Consider the following 18,065-nt stretch of genomic DNA (forward strand, 5'->3'; position numbering starts at 1 on the left):
AACCCTTTCGGGTTCGGATTATCGGATTCGGGTTTTTAGAACGCAACCCGCTCCGATACCCGTTAACGACCGCACGTGCAATTCACGTGCACGTTTTTTTTTTTTTTTTCTTCCGGAACGGGTTCGGGCTAGTGGGGCGGGCTAACGGGTCTGATACTTACCCGTTAATCTGTTCCCAACCTCCCGACCGTTTCGGGAGGGTTTCCCGACTCTCGCTGCGGCGGCCGCGGAAAGGAGGGACGGGCGGCGGCTGCGGATCGGCCGTAGGGGACGGCGACGGAGCTCGAAGCCGCGGCTCTGTGGTCGGCGGCCGATCACGGCGGCGGGCAGCCTCTTCCCGGATCGGGTGGAGGGCGTCCGAGGCTGTCACAGGGCGGTGGTGGGCGGCGGCTGGTCACAACTCCGGCAGTCTGTGGCTTCTGGCGCCGCGTCGCAGGCGGCTGCTCTTTGGGCGCTGTTGGCGGTGAGTGGGGTGAAGGCGGCCCCGGGTGTGATGGGCAAGGGAGGCGTGCGGGCTGGTGCGAACAGGGTTGAGAAGGGGAAGCGGTTCGTGGTGTGAACGAGGGAAGAAGAGGCTGGATCGTGGCTTTAGCAACAGGGGCAAAACCAGCCTTGCTCTGATACCATGTTGATGCCGGACCAACTTAAATGGAGGCAGGAGAAGAGGGGAAGAGAAGGAGGAAGAAGAAGAGAAGAAGGAGAAGGGAGGAGAAGAGAAGAAGAGGAAACGTGGGAAAAAGAAGTCTTTTAATTCTGCATTAAACCCTAATCATGAAAATAGTTCCCTATATATAGGGCCCAGATACACAATTTGCATAAACCCCCTACACAGAAATAAATCCTAATAAACCCACAAATAACACAAATAAACCACAACTAAGCCCTAAAATGCAAATAAGCCTATAAATAAAATAAACCACAATAAACCCTAAAATGCAAATAAGCCCAGAAATAAAATAATAAAATAAATATGCAAATAAACGGGTCTGACTCAATCCGGGGGCTCAGGATCATCTGGATGAAGGGCTCTGATGTCCCCATCACTAATTTTGGACCTGAAAAACATTCAACTTGGCTAATTTGAAGACCATCAAGTATCTAGTAGAGGTGAGACTTAAACTTGAGTAGCACTTAAAAACCATGAAGAAATTGGTGAAGGTAAATATCCATCGCCGTGCTTGCCTCCTAGCCCATGGGTGTGACGAATACAACCGATCTAAAGGAAAATATGCCTAATAGTATGGTTGATGCCTCCTAGCATTCAGATTTGGCGTGCGTAGCTACAGATGAAAAAGAGGGGATAAGATGATTCCCCCCCAACCTTAGGAATAGGAATAGGCTGCATTGCAAGATGGTTGAACTATTGTTCTCCATCTGTTACTATGTGGGGATGTCAAATTCTAGCAAAAGGGCCTGATGTCAGCATGATTCCATCAATATCTCTCCTAGGAGCCATTTGCAAATTAAGATGGTCAAAGCCCGTCTCGGGCTCGAATATTGGAGCGTTGTTGATTGGTTGTTCGGTCTGATTTGCTCATGCATTCACCTACAAGATCTCTTTCTCATTGCTCCATTTGTAGATGCTGAGGACTTTTGTCCTTGCCCTTCAGATGGGCCGAAAAATGAAAGTAAAGTTTCTTGAGGATCCCACCATCCTCATATTGTGCAAACTGATAAGCCACTTCATCCAACAAAGAGGTAGGATTGGTTGATTTTGCCTTAGTAGCATTGGAATGTATTGTGGCACATAACAACGTCTCTCAATAACAGAAATAAATCTATCTACCTATTCCATCACCAAAGCTAAAGATGCAATACGGAGTAGGCCAATAGAGTTTTTTCAAATGCAACATGGTGAATGACAGGGATCTTTGGTAGCACAGTACAAAGCTGTACTTTCAACTATATTAGGCTTCTCTTACGGTACATGGGAATAGTACAAGATGTCAAGTAATCAAAAAAAAAGTTTTAGAGAATTGGAAGAGGTGGTCGCTTAGAGAAGTACTCATCAATGGACAGAAGAAGTCTGGATAGAAGAAATCTCTCTCTCTTCTTCTATCATTCTTTCTCTTCATCCATCCTGCTCTGAGGCGAGTACAAGATAAATATGAATAATTATCTATTCGATTCATACCCCACTCATTACCATCCCTCCATTTGAAGCTACGAAGAGCCTCTAAATATGGTCATATAAGAGCTACTTGGCTGTGCTTGAAGTCAAGACCCAATAATTAGGCATAGATCCCAAATTAGGTTCTAAACCTCTAAATTCGGTCAACTAAAGATCTCGCAAAACTAGGTTTGGCCTCAACCCAACAATAATTTAGTTCGTACATGTAGACTCGGATTGCTTGACCCTAACCCACTCTAGAAAGAGAAACAACCTGATTCGAGTCCCCAAGAGACCAAACTCAAGTCAATCTATCAGAATGGGGTGGCTTAAGTTTAACATCTATAAAGGTTTAAGTAGTAATATAGTGGCAGAGTCAAAGGGATGACATTGTCTTGTAATGCGATGGTTCTTGGTTGTTGAACTGCCAATCTCCTTGCTATTCTTGGTCCTTGATCTTTGAAAGGAGATGGGGAAGTTTCTGATCTTTCCTATCCGTTGGAAAAGAGTACTCCAACTGTTGTTGGTAATGTGTGTTAAGAACATGAACTTCAGATGACGCTACAAACTCCCTCTCATGCTCATTTCATGCACATAACAAATAACATTGGACTGTTGATTATAAGCAATTTAGGTTTAGGCACCGGGCATCGTCGTTCTGTAGAAGACATCCCTCTGTATCTGCTAATGTAGAATTTTGGTATTCAAAAGTTGTTAAGGCATTGGTAAGTTATTTGCCTTGGTTGGATTTTTTTTTTTTTGGGCTGAAACGGATGATTCATACAGTTCGGATACGGATACATCCAAAAAAAGCAAAAATAATAGATCTCAAAGCGTACTAAGCAACTCCCTCTATCCAACCCAAAGAATATCTCTAGAATGGTTGGCCACATAAGAGACCATCCAATCTGAAGCCCCAAGTTGGAATCTGTTCATGGTACCTGCAATGGTGATCAAATTGTTGCCTTGCTCTTCCTTGTCATGATTGAGTTCATCTTCCATGGTTCAAATTTACAAGTTCAACACGACAAAATTGCATACAAAGATAAACTGTTTCAAAAATTAGTGGTAGTTAAATTTAGCTATAGTTCTACTTGTAATATATACTTTGAGATGAGTGGGCCTTCTTCCTCTCCTAGAACCGACCTATTCTAGGATAGAGTTCTAACTTTGAATAACTTAAGTCAAGGAATCAAGCCAGACTACTTATTCCATCCCTCTTCCAAAATCTGGAAAAGAAAAATTAACATGAGATTCCAACAACTGCCGGGCCCAAAATATAGGAACATAAAAGGAAAAAAAGAAGAAAAAAAGATTGTAGATAATGGACACATGAATCTGTGACAAGAAAAGCTAAATTAAAATTCAAAAAAAGTGAGAAACAAATGTGGGAAAAGAACAGTGAGCCAATTTTTTTCTTTTTTTCAAGCAAACGAATCTTCGACAACGATGTAAGTAATATTAAGGGACAAGCGAGTGAAACAAAAAGAGGAAGATCAGTTCTGGAAAAAAAAAGGAAAAAGGAACAAAGAGGAAGCTCTTCATAGAGACTACCTAGGACTCCAATGATGATGGCCCAATCCAATGATGAATGATAGCCTGCTATCTCTCTACCATCAAACAAGAACAGTCTTTAAAACTTGGAAGAAGGCAGAAGATGAGCTCAGGAGGAGGAGAATCCTCCTCAAAGGAAGAAAAAGAACCCCACTCCACTTCCTTTCCCTCTCCTTTCTACTGATGCCTTTGTGGTTCCCAGGCCTTGGGGGGGCTTCCCATTATATAAGGGAGCCTGTGGAATGACCACTTCCTTCTTGGAACATGATGAGTGAGGAAGATTTAGCTGATCAATCCACAAACAAACTTAGAACGGAAGTCACGTGATGTAGAAGTAAAGGAACAAAATATGGTTTATGTTTTATTATAAGTTATAAAATTTTAATTGTTCCATAGTAAAATGCTAAATAGGAATATATATAGAATACTTCAGGTTATGTAACGTGGTGCATATATACGTTCTACATTGTCCTTGTGTTGAAAAGCAAGCCGTGAAGAAAGGCTTCCTTTGCTTATATAAAAATGGCTCTTTCATGTGACCCCATTCCCAAACATATACACACATTCCCTCCTAGCCGTTTCTTCTCCACCTCAGATCACCTACCTTGTAAACTTAAAACCCTAACCACTCCCATATATAGAATCCTGCCACCTTTACTTCTCCAAAATTTGCTGCCATTTTCTCCTAGCATAAACAAAAATAGTCTAGATTTGGTGCATACAAACTATATATGGGCACAGATTAAGTAACCAGCCTTTGGATTCTTCCAAACAAAAAAATCTTTAAAACATAAAGAGAGCATGTACATATTGTCTTTTTTTTGGGGGGTACAAGGATGTATGCATTGTTCATATATGGTTGCATGATGATATCCAATTGTAGATGGGTCACCCAAGTGATATCTTGTTATTTGTGTAGTACTCCTTCAATTAGTAATGTTCAGTTGGGGGCAATAAGCTAGGGGCCTATCAAATGCTCAAACTTTTTTGAGAAAATTAATGAATTGAGAGGGGATTGCATGTGGAAGGATAAGGAGTTTGGCTTTGACCCCTACCACTTCATAGAAAGCCCCAATAAGCACTGCCAATTCATAATTGTCCATCAATAGGAGGTCCAAAACAATCTTGCAAGTCTTCCCTCTCCCATTGATCCTATGCATGATATGCACGCATCATATCGGGCAATCATGCAGTTTTTGTCGAGCTTGTTTTGATATTAATGTTTCTTATTGGCTTCACAGCTCTTTAATCATCCAAGAACTGCAAATTGAGTCGAATCGATTGGTTACTTTGGCACAAATTGAGACCCTTCTTGTCCCCAACCTCATATTCAGCACCCAACAAATGGTCAAAAACAAGTAAAATTAATCAAGCTGGATGGTTTTCTCCTATTTTAGAACTCAGTTCACATGTCAAATTTTTATATTTAATCCATATGCTTATAATATCACTTTGTATGATAGCTGGATATTGAAAGCCAGACCAGCATATCGGTTCAGTTACTAGTTCAATTCTCAGGACTAGAAGATATATCTACGCAAAACACAACTTATTTGGAAGAAGACAAGTTATGTATGAGACCTTACTTTTTCTTTTATAACAAAAGCAGGCGTTTAGCTAATTCTCTCATGCCTTATGCCTGCCTTTCTTCTGCTTGGGCACTTTTTGTTCCCTTCCTATGTATATGATATCCCCTTTCTATTTCTTGTATTATTTGGTTGTTGTCTTGAATGCTTGCTGGGGTAATGCTTCAGAAAGGCCAATTAAAGGAATATAATGAGATGGGATAAGATATCTGGTTTAGCTTTATTTGTATGCTTTCGCACTTTTGCAACAGTTGTTTTCAGAAAGAAGATAAGAGTTTTCTTTCATCAAGCTAAACCCTCGTTAACCACTTAATGATCCAGGATCTTCCATTTTAGAACTTCTGGGTATATCTTCATATATAACAACTCTTTACACATAATTTTATGAGAAAAAATTATAAGAATAAGATGTATAAGCTAAACATTCTTTTACTGATGATTAAGTTTCTTTGGAAATTGAAGATGCTAATAATACTCAAACTTTTAAGGAGAGATTAATTTAAAAAAGGATTTTTTTGCATGAATACCCTCCCAAAATCGATATTTGTATGTATATCCTCGTAAAACATGATGTGGGGTTCCATTGAATTTTAAAGAATTCAAAAGTTTGATGGGATAAAAAAATATTCTCAAAATCAATATTAGATGAAGATTTACATAATGTGTCAGAGCTTAAATAAATTTTTCCTTCACCCAAAACTATAGAAAGTATATATAAATTAATTTCATCAACTATTCCATCCGTAGGAGTGACAATAGCTCTCTCATTTAAATGCAAAGGGATATCAAAATTTTCTTGAAATTTTTGATAAATTGCTTGTGCAACATGGCTTTAGATATTAGTGATCTAGGTTTGGCGATATATGATCTTAAACTCTCAATGACTTCCAATTAGGGTTTATAATGGATTGGATATGATATCAATATTTGTTTTTATCTAGCAAATACAAACGTGAAATCGGATACTAGTTGAATGTTAAAATTTATATTCATATTGGTTTTAAATAGATATCGATATAAATTGGATATTGCAAATATGGATGTAAAAATGGATACAAATTGAATAGTTAAACTTTATGAATCACTAAATCAAGAATATCACTCTATCAAAAATAAAGTAAGTTACTAATATATTAATATTCTCATTTTATCTTTTTAAAATTAATAAGATCTATATAAAAATATTAAATAGAATTACAAACAGATCTAGATATTTGAATATAGATTTGATAGTTGTTTATCTTTTTTTCTTTGACAAATACAGATATAAATACAGATATTAGTCATATGCCCAAATTTGCATTTACGTTTATATAGTTCAGACATAGAAATAAATCCGGACGTATATTGTTCGATCTACTTTCATCCCCACTTCAAACAGGCCTCCATACAATGTTTTCGGAAAAAACAATGCGTAAGAGTAGGTCCCTTTTGGGAACAAAAATCATATAAACAGGAACCAGAGAAAGAAATAAAGGGCGAGCTTTCTATTTTGCCATAGTTTTTCTAGTGTCAATCTTAAAGAAGAAATCTAAAAGTCAAAGACTCCTCTTACTAATGGAGTTGTCAATCTCGTGATCACAAATAAATGTGGTATCCTCTTTCTTCTTCATTTTTTGAACATACTTTTTACATGTACTCACTACAGGGATATGCATTAAGCAAATTAATTATCTACCAAGTTCATATATACCTATGGATAAATTGATACACAATTTCTACAATATGGTATTCATTAGTCATAGTACACGATCAGATAATACACAATTAGCAAATTAATCATTCAGTAACTCAATACACATATCTAAACAAATCAGTATATAGTTTCCGAAATATTATATACACTAGTATACACTACATGACCAGATGATATACATTCATTTATCCTGATATATACTACAAGGCTCTTTGATACACACACAGCCATGATCCAACACATACCTCTAGATAAATCGGTTCATAATTTTTGGAACATGTTTTTTATCAGTATACACTAAATAATCAGGTGATGCACATTAAGCAAATTAGTTGCCTAGTAAGAAGCCAATATATACTTTTAAGTAAATCGAAATATATTTTTCAAAATATAGTATTAATCATTACTACTACATAATACACAGTTTCTAGCTTTATCTAATTTGCTAAGTGTGTGCCACCTAACTGTGTATTATATACTGATGAACACTATATTTTGAAAACTATATATCGACTTATCTACATGTATGTATTGACTTGCTTGATGATTAATTTATTTGGTATGTATTATTTGGCCATATAGTATGTACCAATAAAAAATACGTTTTGAAAATAAGAAAGAAAAATGATGCCGCATTTATTTTCAATCATAATATTGATGATTTTGTAAGTAAGAAAACTCTTTAATTTTTAGATTTATTTTTTTAAAATAAATACTAGAAAAAATATAATAAAATAAAAAGTCCGTCCTACATATTTTTTCACTCTGGTGCCAGCCGCACATAGTTTTTGTTCTCCTCTTTTTGTCCATATGAAAGCTGTCAAATACAATATAAAGAGCAAACTATGTACTGTATCAAAAGATCTGTTTTAAGCAACAACCGTCTTAGGTCACCAGGAAAATGGCATGCATTTAAAAATAATAAAATTCGTCTATGGAAAACAAAGGGAGAGTATTACCATCCTATACTAAGGAGATGAGACAGTAAATTTTAAGGTAAATTTTATTAGTAAAAAAATAAAATTTAAGAATCCAAACAGTACCTGTATCTGACGTCTCGTGTATTTACCTATGGATCCCACCTAGCTGTTCGCTGTTCAGGCGGAAACAGCAGAGCTGCTCCATCTTCCCCACTCTCCACGAAATTTTGAGATTTAAAAGGAAAAAAATCTCAATTCCGGGCTTCAGAAGAGAGAGATGGCGAGAAGAAGCCAAGCCATGGACGCGGTGGGGGCGGAGGCTGAGCTAAAGATGGGGTTTGAGACCTTGGAGGTGGTCCAGAAGGACCGGTCCATCCCGGTCTACTATATCTACCTGAACCGGCCGGCCCAGCGCAACGCCCTCACCCTGCCCTTTTTCTCCGAACTCCCCCGCGCCCTCGCCGCCCTCGACCGCCTCCCCTCCGCCCGCGCCCTCGTCCTCTCCGGCTGCGGCCCCCACTTCTGCGCCGGCATCGACCTCTCTTCCCTCGCCTCCATGTCACGACCCCCGCCCCGTTCCCGGCGGGCCGCCGCGACGGTCCTAGGGTGCGGGTAGGCATAAGGCCACCAGCCACCACGTAGAACCCTACTACCTATTAATCATCAATAAATTCTGAAAATTTTGGCATGATGCATGCACAAAATGATCACCTTTCCTATGGTGACCTGTCAGGATTATCTCATTACATACAACAACGCTACCTGTCAGAGCAGCAATCACATAACCTGTCACATAACGAACCTGGACAATATATATCAATACATCATCACAGGCATATAACTCAATTATATAAAAATCTGGTTCCCATTCCATCCATGGTCAAACCCATATCCACAACAGGATCTATGACTGTAACTATACACTAAATACAACAGAAGGTTTATAATACACCAAAAGGGTATAAACCTCTATCTACATTATACTATACTATGGAGCGGCACAGCTAGCAGGCAACCACTAATTCTGCTCCTCTCTATACAATACCTGCCCTGCAATCAAAAATATCAAACTGGGGAGTGAGTATATAAATACTCAGTGAGTGGAGTAGAGAGTACTATGCACATGAGACAAGATATAATCATGGCTCGAGGTAAAATCTCAAGATCAATAACAAGATGAACATGAACTCAACATAAAGAATATGGAGTAAATCATCAATATCACCACAATCAATATCAACTCATCTGAAGCATATATGGAATAATCAAGTCAACATATATGCTACTCATGAATATGTTCAACAGGTCATAGTACTGAATCATATAAATCAGGTGTCAATAGGCTGAATCATCAACAAGACAGCTATCGGGAGGTGGGTTTTACGCCCCAGGCGAACCAGCAACAACTCCCTACTGCCATATGCATACATCGAATATGACACCACACCAATATGTAAATCATCACTAGACAGCTGTCGGAAGGTGGGTTTTACGCCCCAGGCGAACCAGCAACAACTCCCTACTGTCACATGCATATGCAGGATAAGACACCATACCGTTAACATAAATGCTAGACAGCTGTCGGGAGGTGGGTTTTACGCCCCAGGCGAACCAGCAACAACTCCCTACTGTCACATGCATATGCAGGATAAGACACCATACCGATAACATAAATGCTAGACAGCTATCAGGAGGTGGGTTTTACGCCCCAGGCGAACCAGCAACAACTCCCTACTGTCACATGCATATGCAGGATAAGACACCACACTGATCATATAAATGCCGGCCAGTATCCAGAACAGAAATCCATCTCACATCTACATACTAAACGGCACCTCGCGGGAATTCTACATCCGCGGAAAGCCATACTGCACCTCGCGGGGTCTTACTATGCCCGGCGGCAAGCAGAATATAAGTCGTAGGACCGGCCGATCCTACGCCTAGGGCCGTGTCCCCCCCTAGGAAGGGACTGGGCTCCGCCCACCCAGAAGGCTACTATGTGCACAAAGGCCGATGTTCAACCCCCATCGACTATAGGTGTCCTGCAGATACTGCCAAGCCATGCATAAATGCCATAATGCACCCTCCCAATACTCTACTAAAAAGGAGTATAATCAAGATTACCACTCACTCGATCATGACCCAATCATAAACTAACATCAGGGTTGGGAGTGAGGAATCACGGGAGTACAATGCAACTCAATATACCATGAGAAGGGCTGTACAAGTCTTTGAAATAGAGGAAATGAAATCAATTTACAAAAGAAATCATTTCACAATTCAGATCCAATTTCATTACTCATAAAGGAGTATAATCAAGCTACGACTCACAAGTCTTTAAAATAGAGGAAATGAAATCAATTTACAAAAGAAATCATTTCACAATTCGGAATCAATTTGATTACTCATCAACCCCTCGTAATTCCTCTCAATGTTCCCTCAAATGCATGTACAGAATAATCAAGCATGGAGAATCAAGATTATAGAGGAATCTACTACAATATCAATCAATATGCTCAAGTGGAATCAATTTACACTTGGCGACATTCATGAAAATGAATTAAGGATGCTCATGGTGCAAAGTACATGACTCCCACTCACCTGTCAATCTGGCACAGCCCTGATACGCCTCCAAAAATCTACAGCTGGCAGTGGGGAACTTCTTCCTCTTGTTTCCTAGCTTCTTGCCCAACTGTGACATGCATTTACAATACATTTAGTCTTGTATCAAGGGCTATAATCTACGTGCCAATTATAATATAGGGAACTTTAATTGATTCAACTCCCCCGTTTCCTAAATCTTTTCTTTTCTTTCTCTTTTTCTTTTTCTATTAATTAACTCATCATTTATGTGTATTAGGGACTCCCTTGCACGAGTACAAGGTCTCCCTTAGCCTAATCTAGGCTTAATACCCTATTATGGCATGAAATCCCTTATTTTCCACCCGGATGAACAGTAACCCGAACTGACAGTGGGTTACTTCATCCCGGTTTTGATCCACTTTCAGGACTCCAAATTTGATGAAATTTTTACCTAACATTCTACACTCACAGAGGATTCCAAAGAGATAACATGCATCATCATCGGAGGCCGTTTGACCCCCTAAATAATTCGCCGAAGTTGGAACTTCGACACAGTTTTTCCGTAGTGCCGGAAAAATTTGTTAAAATCCGATTCTTCCTCTTTTAACCACCTCTACAACCCTTATCCGACCCTTCTAGACTATATCCACCCTTTGTATAGCCTAATGTCATCGAAAGACTAGATAGGGACAGATATTTACCTTTTTCTTTTTGGAAATCGAGGTCCTTGCGTAGAGGGGAAGGAGATCTACGTTTTTCCTTTCAGCTGGAAGTGCAACCGGGATCCCTTTCCTCCTTGAATCCCCTTCCTCTTCTTCTTTCTTCTTCTTCTTCTTCTTCTCTTTTTCTTTCTTTCTTTCCTCTGTTCACGCCTGAGAACCCCCTCCCTCTTTCTCTCGGTTTCACCAGCTCAAACCCTCCAATTAAATCACATCAAGATACTATTCACCCTTTTTTTAATATTATTAAATTCCCATTTTGCCCCTAACACTTCAACATATCTACTGTTATGCCATTAACTTTTGATTCCTTCCAATTTTACCCTTACCACTTCAATGCATCTACAACTATGCCATTATCTTTTGATTCCTTCCAATTTTACCCCTTATATCAATTTTAAAGGACTATTCTATCCCTTTTTATATATAAAAAAAAAAATTTGGGGTTATTACATCCTCCCCCCCTTATATAAAATTCGTCCTCGAATTTAAAAGAGTAAATTACCTGTCATAGCTGCATTCGATGTCTGTGCCTCCTGTGGATTTACCGTGAACACCCTTCCTTGCCCTCTGCCTACTGGAGCTGACAGTTGAGATGGTCCAGCACTCTGCTGTGATGTTTGTGCTTGACCTCTACCTCTGCCTACAGGCTCCCTACTACTAGGCCTGTCCATCTGCACAGAAGGATAGGATGCCAAAGGCACAAACTGCTGGGTGGCACCCTGCGGGCATTCTCTGACAAAATGACCCGGCTGTCCACATCTGTAGCACACTCCCTGACCCATTCTACATCTGCCAGGGTGCTGCTTCCCACATATGCCACATACTGGCCATGATTGGAACTTGGATTCCGTTCTGGCCATAGTGACCGGAGGACGAGGTACTGATGGCAGAAAAGTATCTTGTGATTGACCTCTTTTCCTCCATTTCCTCTTACGTGGGACAGGTGGAGCTAAGCGTACAGACTGCTCCATCGGGCCCTCCGAGAGATCTACTCCCTCAGATCTATCTCTACTGCTTTGCCCTTTCCCCATACTCATTTTCCTCTGTTCTCTTTCAGCTCTTTCCTCTTTGTTTCTGGTCTCCCACTATTTTGCTTTATCTATCAGCCTCGACAAGGTGGGGACCTCTACTGCCAACACCGCATTATAAAGCGGGAAAATCAGACCCCGTCTGAATCTTTCTATCCTGGCAGCTTCAGTGGGGATGATGTAAGGAGCATACTTCCCCCTTAAACTCTGGGGTTCTGAGCCTCAGAAATTCCTGTACAGTAATCCCCTCATCATCTAGAGCCCGCCTGGCCAAACTTCTTGGCACAGGTACAGGAGGTGGGATGGATACTACTGACGGGGCAGGAGATTTCCCCCGAGCAATCTGCTCCCTCAGAGCCTGATTCTCCGCCAGTAACTGTTCCATCAATGCATCTCTACTTCCTACCTCTCCTTGATCATCAACCCTCCGTCTATCAGCAGGAGGAGATTTTTCTCTTTGGGGCTCGACATGTGCAGAACCCACATCCAATGCTATATCTGGCTCCATCCTCTTTCCAGGACGAGCAGGTCCTCTCCTTGGAGGTATTCTTTATATCTCTCTAAAAAAGTCAAAAAGAGAGGATGGTCGTTACACACTGAGTCATGATATATTTTACTGAGTTGTAAATGACTCATAAAATAACATACAGAAAAATCCTATGCTCCATAGTATAATCCTATACTTAATCCTGACTCACCCTATTGCTCTGACAGGACTCTTCTTAACCTTTGCTCTGATACCAAGCTTTGTCACGACCCCCGCCCCGTTCCCGGCGGGCCGCCGCGACGGTCCTAGGGTGCGGGTAGGCATAAGGCCACCAGCCACCACGTAGAACCCTACTACCTATTAATCATCAATAAATTCTGAAAATTTTGGCATGATGCATGCACAAAATGATCACCTTTCCTATGGTGACCTGTCAGGATTATCTCATTACATACAACAACGCTACCTGTCAGAGCAGCAATCACATAACCTGTCACATAACGAACCTGGACAATATATATCAATACATCATCACAGGCATATAACTCAATTATATAAAAATCTGGTTCCCATTCCATCCATGGTCAAACCCATATCCACAACAGGATCTATGACTGTAACTATACACTAAATACAACAGAAGGTTTATAATACACCAAAAGGGTATAAACCTCTATCTACATTATACTATACTATGGAGCGGCACAGCTAGCAGGCAACCACTAATTCTGCTCCTCTCTATACAATACCTGCCCTGCAATCAAAAATATCAAACTGGGGAGTGAGTATATAAATACTCAGTGAGTGGAGTAGAGAGTACTATGCACATGAGACAAGATATAATCATGGCTCGAGGTAAAATCTCAAGATCAATAACAAGATGAACATGAACTCAACATAAAGAATATGGAGTAAATCATCAATATCACCACAATCAATATCAACTCATCTGAAGCATATATGGAATAATCAAGTCAACATATATGCTACTCATGAATATGTTCAACAGGTCATAGTACTGAATCATATAAATCAGGTGTCAATAGGCTGAATCATCAACAAGACAGCTATCGGGAGGTGGGTTTTACGCCCCAGGCGAACCAGCAACAACTCCCTACTGCCATATGCATACATCGAATATGACACCACACCAATATGTAAATCATCACTAGACAGCTGTCGGAAGGTGGGTTTTACGCCCCAGGCGAACCAGCAACAACTCCCTACTGTCACATGCATATGCAGGATAAGACACCATACCGTTAACATAAATGCTAGACAGCTGTCGGGAGGTGGGTTTTACGCCCCAGGCGAACCAGCAACAACTCCCTACTGTCACATGCATATGCAGGATAAGACACCATACCGATAACATAAATGCTAGACAGCTATCAGGAGGTGGGTTTTACGCCCCAGGCGAACCAGCAACAACTCCCTACTGTCACATGCATATGCAGGATAAGACACCACACTGATCATATAAATGCCGGCCAGTATCCAGAACAGAAATCCATCTCACATCTACATACTAAACGGCACCTCGCGGGAATTCTACATCCGCGGAAAGCCATACTGCACCTCGCGGGGTCTTACTATGCCCGGCGGCAAGCAGAATATAAGTCGTAGGACCGGCCGATCCTACGCCTAGGGCCGTGTCCCCCCCTAGGAAGGGACTGGGCTCCGCCCACCCAGAAGGCTACTATGTGCACAAAGGCCGATGTTCAACCCCCATCGACTATAGGTGTCCTGCAGATACTGCCAAGCCATGCATAAATGCCATAATGCACCCTCCCAATACTCTACTAAAAAGGAGTATAATCAAGATTACCACTCACTCGATCATGACCCAATCATAAACTAACATCAGGGTTGGGAGTGAGGAATCACGGGAGTACAATGCAACTCAATATACCATGAGAAGGGCTGTACAAGTCTTTGAAATAGAGGAAATGAAATCAATTTACAAAAGAAATCATTTCACAATTCAGATCCAATTTCATTACTCATAAAGGAGTATAATCAAGCTACGACTCACAAGTCTTTAAAATAGAGGAAATGAAATCAATTTACAAAAGAAATCATTTCACAATTCGGAATCAATTTGATTACTCATCAACCCCTCGTAATTCCTCTCAATGTTCCCTCAAATGCATGTACAGAATAATCAAGCATGGAGAATCAAGATTATAGAGGAATCTACTACAATATCAATCAATATGCTCAAGTGGAATCAATTTACACTTGGCGACATTCATGAAAATGAATTAAGGATGCTCATGGTGCAAAGTACATGACTCCCACTCACCTGTCAATCTGGCACAGCCCTGATACGCCTCCAAAAATCTACAGCTGGCAGTGGGGAACTTCTTCCTCTTGTTTCCTAGCTTCTTGCCCAACTGTGACATGCATTTACAATACATTTAGTCTTGTATCAAGGGCTATAATCTACGTGCCAATTATAATATAGGGAACTTTAATTGATTCAACTCCCCCGTTTCCTAAATCTTTTCTTTTCTTTCTCTTTTTCTTTTTCTATTAATTAACTCATCATTTATGTGTATTAGGGACTCCCTTGCACGAGTACAAGGTCTCCCTTAGCCTAATCTAGGCTTAATACCCTATTATGGCATGAAATCCCTTATTTTCCACCCGGATGAACAGTAACCCGAACTGACAGTGGGTTACTTCATCCCGGTTTTGATCCACTTTCAGGACTCCAAATTTGATGAAATTTTTACCTAACATTCTACACTCACAGAGGATTCCAAAGAGATAACATGCATCATCATCGGAGGCCGTTTGACCCCCTAAATAATTCGCCGAAGTTGGAACTTCAACACAGTTTTTCCGTAGTGCCGGAAAAATTTGTTAAAATCCGATTCTTCCTCTTTTAACCACCTCTACAACCCTTATCCGACCCTTCTAGACTATATCCACCCTTTGTATAGCCTAATGTCATCGAAAGACTAGATAGGGACAGATATTTACCTTTTTCTTTTTGGAAATCGAGGTCCTTGCGTAGAGGGGAAGGAGATCTACGTTTTTCCTTTCAGCTGGAAGTGCAACCGGGATCCCTTTCCTCCTTGAATCCCCTTCCTCTTCTTCTTTCTTCTTCTTCTTCTTCTTCTCTTTTTCTTTCTTTCTTTCCTCTGTTTCACGCCTGAGAACCCCCTCCCTCTTTCTCTCGGTTTCACCAGCTCAAACCCTCCAATTAAATCACATCAAGATACTATTCACCCTTTTTTTAATATTATTAAATTCCCATTTTGCCCCTAACACTTCAACATATCTACTGTTATGCCATTAACTTTTGATTCCTTCCAATTTTACCCTTACCACTTCAATGCATCTACAACTATGCCATTATCTTTTGATTCCTTCCAATTTTACCCCTTATATCAATTTTAAAGGACTATTCTATCCCTTTTTATATATAAAAAAAAAAATTTGGGGTTATTACACTCCATCACCGCCGCCCCCTCCTCCGACGACGACCCCGCCGCCGTCCGCGAGCTCCTCCGCCGCCGGATCCTCGCGCTGCAGGACGCGATCTCGGCCGTCGAGCGCTGCCGGAAGCCTGTGGTGGCCGAGATCCACGGCGCCTGCGTCGGCGGCGGGGTCGACCTCGCCGCCGCCTGCGACATCCGGTGCTGCTCCGAGGACGCCTTCTTCTCCGTCAAGGAGGTCGACCTGGCCCTAGCCGCCGACCTCGGGACGCTCCAGCGGCTGCCGGCTATCGTCGGGTACGGGAACGCCGCCGATCTGGCGCTCACGGGGCGGCGCGTCTCCGCGTCGGAGGCCAAGGCGATGGGGCTCGTCTCGAGGGTTTTCCCCACTCGCCAGGCCTTGGAGGAGGGCGTCGCCGCCCTCGCCAGTGGTAATACAAAATTGCCCTTCTCCATTTCTAAAATTACCGATTTGTTAATATTTATTATTAATAGATAATTATTTCTTTGCTGACGATTTTGTCCTTCTATGTACGTTGAATTACTAAATTTAATTGGTTTTCCCTCAGTCTAAGAAAAATAGAATGCTAAATTTAATTGGTTTTTATTATAATATTTAGAAATTTTAGTTTGACGAGTTATGTTAGAACTTTGTGGACGAAATTGCCCTCGATGAACGAGGAATAATTACAGACGGAACCCAAAGATCAAAACAAAATTGGTGGAGGATTTCAGTTTGGTGCTTTATTTTTTGGTGAAAAATAATTACTTATTTTGCGTGAAAGGAGGATTCTTAGGACAAAAATGCCCTTGCACGACACTGGAAAATTACAATTTTAGTTGTAAACTTCATTTATTTATTATTTATTTATATTATCGAAGGGTTGGCGGAGAAGTCGAGCTTGGCGGTGATGGGAACGAAGGCGGTGATGCTGAGAAGCAGAGATCTGACGATGGATCAGGGGCTGGAGTACGTCGCTACATGGAACGCGGCGATGCTCATGTCACGTGACCTGAAGGAGGCCGTCTCCGCCCAGCTCCAGAAGCGGAAGCCAGCCTTTTCTAAGCTGTGAGACTTCGGGGCCATTTAATAATTAAGGAGAACTAAGTGTATGAATTTATGCCGTACAACCGTCTGATCGGTGGACCCGTTTCGGTCCTTTGTATTACCCTAATCTGGATTTGGAGGCTCGAAATAAATCAGCTGGAATGGACTCTAAATTGATGTGGATAATATAATACGGCCTAGTGGAAGGATGCAATTGAGCCGAGTCAAGTAGCTCGAGACTCGAGCTCGATTTGATTCAAAATATTCGAGCTCAAAATTTGACTTGAGATCGACCGAGGCTTAGTATGCAATCTTGAACTCAACTCTATCAAAGAGAAAGTAATACTCGAGATCGACTTTATTTGACTCGAATATCTATACTCAAGTTCGAGCTTAAATTCAAACATTGCTCATAATTTAAAAATATGATTAAAACAAAATATGGTTTTAATTTATTAAATTAATAATATATAAATTACAAATAAAATATAATGTTATAAAATATATATATACACACACACACTTTCGATTAAGCGTGCGAGTCTTCGAGTTGAGTATTTTTTTATTCGAACTCGACTTGAAAAATTATTTGAACTACTCAAGCTTAGTAATGGTTGAATCGAGTCGAGCTTTTTAAGCTAGAACAGTTCACGAGCTACTCAAATCGGCTGCACCCCTGCTTACGAGTTTGATATCTCAAACTTAGAAAACATGCTTTTGATTAGGGGTGGCAATCGGGTCGGGTCAGGCATAAACAGGTCGGGTCAAATACAGGTCGGGTCAGAAAACTATAAATCTGAACCCGACCTGTTTATTAAACGGGTCAGGAATTGTAAACCTGAACCTGACCTGTTTATTAAACAGGTAACCCAACCCGACCCGTTT

The 18,065-nt window shown here is 40.8% G+C and overlaps 1 protein-coding gene and 1 long non-coding RNA gene across 2 annotated transcripts; one reads left to right on the plus strand and one right to left on the minus strand.

The window, feature by feature from the left end:
- The first annotated feature begins 8,137 nt into the window (after positions 1-8,137).
- On the plus strand, positions 8,138-17,371 carry DCI1 (delta(3,5),delta(2,4)-dienoyl-CoA isomerase 1). Its single transcript, XM_089926213.1, has 3 exons — positions 8,138-8,422; positions 16,149-16,563; positions 17,015-17,371. Exons 1-3 carry the CDS (start codon positions 8,144-8,146, stop codon positions 17,203-17,205), a joined length of 885 nt encoding a protein of 294 aa, XP_089782339.1. The 5' UTR covers positions 8,138-8,143; the 3' UTR covers positions 17,206-17,371.
- On the minus strand, positions 10,370-16,147 carry LOC149751597 (uncharacterized). Its single transcript, XR_016397827.1, has 2 exons — positions 15,675-16,147; positions 10,370-15,082 (listed from the first exon to the last, which is right to left on the minus strand). It is a non-coding gene; the product is annotated as an uncharacterized LOC149751597 (long non-coding RNA).
- Positions 17,372-18,065: the final 694 nt, after the last annotated feature.

The sequence above is a fragment of the Phoenix dactylifera genome, chromosome 11, assembly GCF_051530095.1.
Source record: "Phoenix dactylifera cultivar Ajwa chromosome 11, Ajwa_hap1_PhDact_Kaust_v1.1, whole genome shotgun sequence".
NCBI classification, from domain to species: Eukaryota; Viridiplantae; Streptophyta; class Magnoliopsida; order Arecales; family Arecaceae; genus Phoenix; species Phoenix dactylifera.

Bases quoted from the DNA above. Each gene is read 5' to 3' on its own strand.
- DCI1 (XM_089926213.1), top strand. From the start codon at position 8,144: ATGGCGAGAAGAAGCCAAGCCATGGACGCGGTGGGGGCGGAGGCTGAG. The intron at 8,423-16,148 runs ATGTCACGACCC...GGGTTATTACAC, and splicing joins ACCTCTCTTCCCTCGCCTCC to TCCATCACCGCCGCCCCCTC. The intron at 16,564-17,014 runs GTAATACAAAAT...ATATTATCGAAG, and splicing joins CGTCGCCGCCCTCGCCAGTG to GGTTGGCGGAGAAGTCGAGC.